Raw genomic sequence first — 8,619 nt, forward strand, 5'->3', positions numbered from 1 at the left:
CATGACATTAACATCTCATCCTCATTATGCAGATTAGTATGAGGGAGACAGAGGAAAGGGAACATGCTAAATGGACATTGGATATAAAGAGAAACTAAAGGGTAAACCTTCATCAGACCTCATGACAAAGATTCAAGAACAACTAGGTGAAAGCCTTTACTTTGTTAATCATATAAATGTGAAGAGTGGAAGTTTTTGTACTAGTCAAATAATTTATCATATTCCACCTTAATATGCAGAGACAACTAACTAAATCATTCCTAGGTGGAAACATAAGTAGAAACAATGCTACTTTGTGGCACTGTGTCATTTATTTGATCATTCCAAAATTGTTTGTTTGTTGGCGAATTTATTAGTTTATTAGACTTTTTTTGACATTTTTAATAGAATGTATTAGTAAATGAACAGACAGGAAATGCTGCATAGACACCCGCATACATAAGAACCGCTGCACATCACTATGTGGGCATGTATAGTCTGTTCTAGAGCAGCTTCGAATATGACCCATCCAGTCGGACTAAGCCTAAAACTATCCATTTTCTTTCTTTCTTTCTTTTTTTTTTATCTGCATTTTAACCTGACAATGAGGACACAAGATCTTTGACTTTTAGTCTTGTTCAAGAAGGCACCGTGTCTTTGAATCAATCATGGTTGCTCAGGCCACAGTGAATATGAACAACTTTGGTAACTAAAAGCACTTTTATTATTCAGCAATGTACCACACAAACACCTTAATCCCTGACAGCTCAGAGAGCACCCTCTACCCAAGAGCGAGGTGCATGAGGTGCTCCAGAGAGATGTCATTGGTGTAGTCCTACAAGAGTACATACTGAGCCTGGAGAAAGATGGATTGTGCTTCAGTTGGGCTTTCAGAAATCCATCACCCCAGCACTGAGAGTTCGGCCTATGGGAAGGTGAATTTACACTTGCTTTTTGTTGGGTGTAAAGTGAGAAAAAATATTTCGTACAGCACTTCAGGAAGCATTAGCCTCACTGTGAGGTAGAAGTGAGATACAGTGTAAAGTACTTAGTCAATGTTATAAATAATAATAATAATAATAATAATAAAAAAAAAAAAAAAAAAAAAAAAAACTTATTGTACTAAGAAATATCAATGCACTTTATATTAAGACACTATGGGATTCCTATAAAAGATCACTGCATTTTATTATTTGATAAACCCTTTTTTTTTCTCCACACTATTTTGTTATTGTGTGCGTTTACATTACCTTTGATTTGTTGTATGTCAGAGATACAAGTGAAATTGTTTTACCTCATCAAGGCCAGGCGCAGAAGCTCAGCGAGCTCACGGTCACAGATGAAGGAACTTTCTGGAAGACCTGACAGAGAAAGAGAAAGAAAATTATGATGATACTCCACAAACTAAATGGAAATTGTGACTTCATCATGATGTAACACATTTTTATAATAATCTATGTGGAGAGATTGCACTATAAAATGAAATTATATTATTAAACACTATTATATTATGTAATATTTCTGTCAAAGATAAACAGTCAAAGACATTAGAAAACTGCAAGTTGTTCATACTTGATTAATCTCCACTTAAAAAAAAAAAGCTTCATCTGACAGTATTATTTTTCTGATGAATAGGTTCCACTGAGGTTTGCATCTATAATGAAATCACAGAAGACACAACAATCTATTTTTCAATATCTATTTTTCAATCTAGTTTTACAGTAATTAAATAACACTGTTACTGTTTCCATGAAGCATTTTTTTTTTTTATTGATGGAAACTGACATCCAATTTTTTTTGTTTGTTTGGGGGGTGGGGGTATATATGTGTGTGTGTGTGTGTGTGTGTGTGTGTGTGTGTGTGTGTGTGTGTGTGTGTGTGTGTGTGTGTGTGTGTGTGTGTGTGTGTGTGTGTGTGTGTGTGTGTGTGTGTTTGCAGGTTTATATAACCTGGTGGAGACTTAAACCTGAATACACACAGACTCATGGGGACTCGTGTCACGGTGGGGACCTAAACTGATGTCCCCATGGGTACAAAAGGTTATGAATCATACAGAATGTTTCTTTCTTTCTTTTTTTTTTTTTTTTGAGAAAGTAAAAATGTAGAAAGTTTCCTGTAAGGTGTAGGTTTATGTGTAGGGCGATAGAAAATATGGTTTGTACAGTATAAAAACTATTACACCTACTTAGCTTATTAGACTGTGGTGGGGGGGCGGTTGGGGGGGGGGGAAATATGAACTCCAAATTCATATTTTAATCTCATTTTGATTTTAATTCTAACTGACATACAGTCATGATAAATGATCGCTTCAAAACAGAGTTCAGGATGTCGTTCATCACAGAAACAGAATATTCTGTCTGGAAGGAAACGTAAAAAAGTTAGATAATCTAAAATTGTAAGGCTATGTCAAACCTAAATTTACCTCACACATAGGATCAGTTCAGTGTAATACTCTAAATGCTCAAGACACACACACACTGCACCCTTTACCCATAAACAGGATGAGGAAAAGAAAAAGTGTGTGAAAGAAAATTTTGTATTTCACAGAAACGAAAGAACCACATGTAAGAGCCATACATTATGAAGAGGAACTGAATTTCCCAGTTTTTCTTTTTATTCTCAGTTGTCTAAACGTCTAAATTACCAATATAAGATAAACTTGTAAAAAAATATAAGAGGTAATAAGTTAAATTTTTGTCTGTAGATAAAATAAAACAATTAAGCAAATTAACCCCTATTAAATTAATTTAATGAATACTGACAAACAAATATTACAGCATTCATAATAAAGGCTCAATATTACGTCTGTTAGGTACACTGCAAATGTAAATGTAAATTATGTTGAAATGTTCATTGTCAGCTGGTGAAATTAGATTACAAATTTTACATATTACCAAGAAAATGCCTAGACTAAACTAAATTATTCTTCATTTAAATCCGCATGTCATTGCCAAAATAAAAGACTAAGTATATAATTTTACTCCAAAGATGTCTCACTTCATCGTTACTGAGTCTGTGCATCGCTGGAAAACCCCAATACTCTGACACACAGTTTCAAAGTGTGTGCACATCTTTCCGAAAGCTCTCTCAAGTTTACCCGCATCACTCACAAGCCGAAAGACTTCCAAAACTGAACTGTTCATCTGTCTTTTTCTCTGTCTATCTATCGTGACGTCATGTATATTTAGCGTACATGATGTAACATGTACACCAAGTTCTAATAAAGCTTCAATACAGGCTGCAGTGTACATGGATATTGATGACCGTGTAATTGCATTAAATCAACTAATCAAAATAATGCAAAATCGGTGGGCAAATTTAAGAGCAAAGCTGTTAGTTGTTAGCTGATTAAAAGTGAAAATGGATGAAAGCTAGCTGCAGATCCATAGGAAGAGTGTCATGCTTATGTGCGTATGCGCTTGACTTAAGGACTGGCACAGGAAATTAATAAGGTCTCCCCTGAGGTTAAAGATCTTTGTAATGACTGTGCACGTTTCTACATCTCGCTCACTGACCTCGTCTGTACACACATACACTCAAACACTGAAATACACCTTCACAAAAGCCTGAACTTGCTCTTGCAGTGACTGAATAAGAGTAGAACATTTATTGATTCAGTTAACAGATTTTTACTTTTTTTTTTTTTTTCACAATAACGAAAATAATAAGAATAAATAAACATATTTCCAAAAATGAGGATCATAACAGCCCAGCTGTAACAGCAAGATTTCAAGTAACTTACAGCACAATGTTTTAGGACAACATTTATAATTTTCAAATTTAAGAGAGATAAAATCATAAGAATGTCAAGTTACAGTTTGTGCTCTCCTTTATGTCTACAGTGCACTCTAAGTTTAAGGAGATGTCTAGGGTTTTGCCAACTCAAAAATGGCTGAAATGTGTGCACATAAGAGAGAGATTTGTAACAAACTGCAGTTTTCGCATGGATGCTAAAAGCCCAGTTTGGACACAGCTGCAGCTATACAAATTCATGATTTATAATTTTTACATGGCTCAAGTCAGCCCCTTTCTAAGCGATTAATCATTGGGAAAATCATTTCAACTCTCCAGCTATACTCTCTCGCCCGATCTCCTGTTCCCTCCTCCACAGCTCTTGTTTCAAGAGAGGTGGACGACAAAGCCGTCTCCTTCACATGGAGGGAAAGTACAAAATTAGTAATTAAAGAACAAATCTCAGTAAAAACCGAGCACTGTTAATCTTGATGAAGATTAAATGTATCTGTAATTTGACATTTCTTTGTGTGGAACTATTTTGTATGCCTCAAGAGTTTCAAAGTGTTATTTTACTGTTTTTATAGACATTATTATTATTATTATTATTTTTTTATTTTTTTTTATTTTTTATTTTTCTATTTGCATTTATCGCAGACGTTTCCTATCTGCGGCACTATCAGAACAGGCCTACGACTCACCAGTTGAGAACCCCTAGTAGACATACTCATGTTCCTGCGCTCATGCAACTCGGCCCTCTTATGAACATGTATGTCTCAGGCGACTGCGTAAAACTGCTGTTCTTTCAAAACTACAACAATTTACATTTGCAGTTAAATGACTCTCTTATTTTCTTTAACTCAAGACCTATCCAAACAGCTGTTTCAGGAGTTTCAAGGCACTGGTTTCAAGGTTTCTGTGCACTGAGACATCTGTGAAACACAGCACGCACAACCTGCACCCAGTTAAAAGGGATTGCTTTTATCAATTAATCCACAATTTCTCTTGTGAGTTACTAAAGAAAGATAGAAAGGTGACACCTACAGTGGCGCTATAACGTCATTCTAAACATAAAGCAAAGTCCATTGTATTGAGATGGTGTTGAACTTTGGAATGTTCCAGTGTTGTCTGCCATAAAATTCATTATTTAAACTCTATCAAACATTATGTGTTAAGGGCTCTGTAAATTGTAGTCTTTTCCAGAGAATACTTGTGAATTTATGAGATGCCATAAATTTTGAGAAAATTTTGTGGTGTTAACAAATAGTTGTCTTTTGAGCCAAACAACTATATGATAAGAGCAAATGCTGTTTACATAGTTTCAGTCTAAATTTTGCACTAGACAGTCTATTTTTAAGATGACAAACATGTTTTGCACAATGCATGCACTGGATAAGACTAATAAAAACAAGCTACTAACAAGAATTATGAAAATAATTAAATAAATAAATAAATAAAAACTTTAACAAACAACATCCAGAGAAAGCAGACTTTAAGTGGCCCAAATAGCATTTTATTGCATATCATTATAATTGTATTAAATGAAAATAAGCATATATGAACATCACATATGGTTAGTGGATAAAATAATTTTGCACAGCAAAATATATATGAAAAAAAAAAATAATAATAATAATAATAATTAACAGCTTTAAGAATTTATTGATGAATGGTATATCCTGATTTTATACAAGCAGGGTATCAATCCCTGACCATAAAACAATGTCCAGACATTTTAATATTGATTACTACATTATTGTCATGTAAATAATGAATGTATTAACAACAAGAAAGAAAAAAAAAGAAAGTAAGAATCGAGTCCTGCTTGACAATATATAAGATATATAAGCCATGACGGGTGCCTTTTAAATTAGCGTTCTAGATAGATTCCAATGTGATATATAATTTGCTACAAGCTACATTTAGTGCAACTCATTCCAAATAGGTCAGATTTTATATCAGATTATTATTTTATTTTTTTCTGAATGCATGATTTTCCACGTTGACTTAAAATTCTACTTTAATACTTTGGTTTTAAAATACAGTAAATGGCAGGCTACAATAAGAACTACAACTGTCAAACTGTTGTTTCATTGTAAGTACATGCTGCAAAAAGCTCAAGTTACGCATGATAAAAATCCAGCTGTATGCAAACTTGGAGCCTTCCCAAACTTCTAACAAAAAGAATCAGGCAACATCTAAACTCTAAGTTACCTTCTCTGTGTCAACCTGTGGCATGAACTACCTCTAATTGTTCTTATATGATGCAAAAAAGTAGTTCAATCCAGAGTTATCCAAATGCAAAGGTTTGACATTAAATACACAAATCGCTTTTAGCAACAACACTGTTTAAGTCCCAGAGGGAGAATTCCTTTTAGAAACAAGGTCCTTGTTCTCTCCCTCACAACACTGCTTCCAGTTGGCTCTCAACAGAGAATTAACTGTATGGATCGACTTTTTCATGGGGAGGATGATGGCATGATGCTCCTTTCACTTTTTTAGTCCGTATTCCAAAAAAGTGATTGGGAAATGAAAGAAATGTATGAATGCCATGCTGAGCAAAAGTTCTTTTCCAAGTAGAAGTTCATTTACAAGCACATAAAAACAGAGGGGGAATAAAGAACAAACAAAAAGACCATACATGTCCAGCATGCAGGCACTTCAAAGACATGTCTCTTTATATAGTCAATAGATTCTCATGTAAAAATCACAAAACAGCAAGCAGAAGGCATGAGATGAAAATGGAGGGGGAAAAAAATCCTTGGACTTCGGCAAAAGAGCAAAAAATATATATGTACAAATAAAAATAGCAAACTTTCATATTTGGCAAAAAAAAAAAAAATGCAAAAGGTGAATGAGGGTCGACATCATGAGTGTATATGCATACACATCAAAATATTAACTAATTTAGAGAATAATATAAATGAGTATATATTCAATTTGGTTGTACAACAAACCTCCAAAACTCAAGAAGAACTGATTTGAGTTATTAAAAAGAAAAAAAAAAAGTCAGGCTTGATCTAACAACCCTCAAAACTGAGAAAAAAAAAAAAAAAAAAAAAAAAAAAAAAAAAGCTAAACTTTTAAAAACTTTATTGATTTCTTTTTTTTCTGTCTTTTTTTTTTTTTTTTTTTTTTTAGGCTTTTTTAGGGAACTCACATGAAAAACTCCGGGGATGAGGGGTTGTTGTCGCTGCTCGATGAGTTTTCTCGGAAGCCGCTGCTCACGAGCTTCTCGTACTTCTCTTTGTACGCGTCTCTCTCACGCACCAGTCTGGAGATCTCTTGTTTTAGGTGGTCCACCTGCTGCATGAGCTGTGTCTTCTCGCCCTCCAATACGTGCCTCTGCTGGACCCTCTTGTAGCGGCACGACTGGGCATAGCCTCTGTTTTTGAGGGTTCTCCTTTTCTGTTTGAGTCGGATCACCTCCTCTTTGCTGACGCCGCGCAGCTGCCGGTTGAGCTCCCGCACGGACATGGTAACGAGTTGCTCGTCCGAGAAGCGGTCATCCAGGTGGGAGTGATGGTGGTGGGTGGCAGAGGAGTTGTTGCTGGACTGGACCCCTGGGGTTTGGTGCTGCTGGTGGTGGCTGTGGTGATGATGGTGGTGATGGTGGTGAGGTGCCCCGTTCTGCGCTGCAGCGGCGGCAATGACTGCGGACACCACCGCGGCGGCGGATCCCATCTCCTCCCCGGCCATGGTGCCTCCCGTGCCGCCTGCGTTACTGAATTGCTGCCCTCTAGCATAGCCGTCGAAGCTCTGGAGCTGATGTGTGCTGCTGATCAGCGCTTCAACCGCGTCCTCGGGACTGAAGCCCAACGCCTCCGGGTTGAGCTGCTGTTGATAGCCGGTCATCCAGTAGAAATCCTCCAGGTGCGCCTTCTGCTCGCTTCCGGAGCCAGGGCTAGGCGCCGAGAAGCTTGGGGAAGGGGGAACCGAGCTGCAGGGCGTGCTCATCGGGGTGGAAGACAGGGAGCCCCCGGCAATCAGGCGGCTGCACTGGCTGATGCTGCGATCGGGCTCCAGTGGCTCTTTCTTCACCTCAAACTTCATCAGATCGAAGTCATTAACATATTCCATGGCCAGGGGACTGGTGGGCAGGTCGGAGCTGCTCAGTGCCAGCTCTGATGCCATCCTCTTGCTGCTGACTGTCCTCCAGAGCGGGTGAAAAGCAGCTGTCAAAGCGGGCTGGGTCGGGAGAGAGTGAGCCAGCTTGATGATGTTTAAATGCTTTACTCTTAGCAGGAAAACGGAGACCTCACAGGACTTTGCACTGCTCTCTTAACTCCAGATTATGAGTTCTCGTTGGCACAGTCTATTGCAAAAATGCATCGGATCTCTTTCTCCTCTCTTTACACGTGAATTTCGGAGGCCTTGGATTTTAAACATTTAACACTTTGGTGACTCCTCATGAGCAGACATCATCGTGGTCAAATGGGTGACTGGAAAGTAGCTAAAAGAAGTGCGCTTGCTGACACGGATTAAGCTGAGCGGGTTTTTGAACTCGACACACTACATGCAGTTTAAAAGCATTGCTGAGTTTTATAGCTGCCGTGACGTATAAAGTTCGGAGAGAGCCAATGGGGTCGCTGAATCTCAGAGCTCGTTAACATATGAGTTCGGAAACCAAAACTTTTCTCGTCAGCTGACTGTCATTTTGGAAATGCTGGAGGAAAGAGCTGAATGGACTTCGAACGTTTAACTCTTTCGTCCTTCCCTTTTTCATATTTTTTTTTTTAACCTAATATTATGCAATTAGTAGGATCGTAGGATAAGTCAGGATAACAAATGATTTTCGACATAATCATTATAAAATAATTACTTAATGTCTAACTTAAATTATTGTCGTGCCTGAATAAACATGTAAAAAGTAATACACAACACATAAACCCGAAGTTATAATACAAC

The 8,619-nt window shown here is 37.3% G+C and overlaps 1 protein-coding gene across 1 annotated transcript in view; it reads right to left on the reverse strand.

The window, feature by feature from the left end:
* Positions 1-8,392, reverse strand: part of LOC109109243 (transcription factor Maf-like) — a 114,798-nt gene extending 106,406 nt beyond the window's left edge. Inside the window, exons 1-2 of the mRNA XM_042743775.1 lie at positions 6,872-8,392; positions 1,274-1,340 (exon numbers count right to left, since the gene is read on the reverse strand). Coding sequence (XP_042599709.1) covers positions 1,313-1,340; positions 6,872-7,845 — 1,002 coding nt within the window. The 5' untranslated portion in view covers positions 7,846-8,392 and the 3' untranslated portion in view covers positions 1,274-1,312. The remainder of the gene's footprint in view (positions 1-1,273; positions 1,341-6,871) is intronic.
* Positions 8,393-8,619: the final 227 nt, after the last annotated feature.

The sequence above is a fragment of the Cyprinus carpio genome, chromosome B18, assembly GCF_018340385.1.
Source record: "Cyprinus carpio isolate SPL01 chromosome B18, ASM1834038v1, whole genome shotgun sequence".
In the NCBI taxonomy this organism is placed as follows: domain Eukaryota; kingdom Metazoa; phylum Chordata; class Actinopteri; order Cypriniformes; family Cyprinidae; genus Cyprinus; species Cyprinus carpio.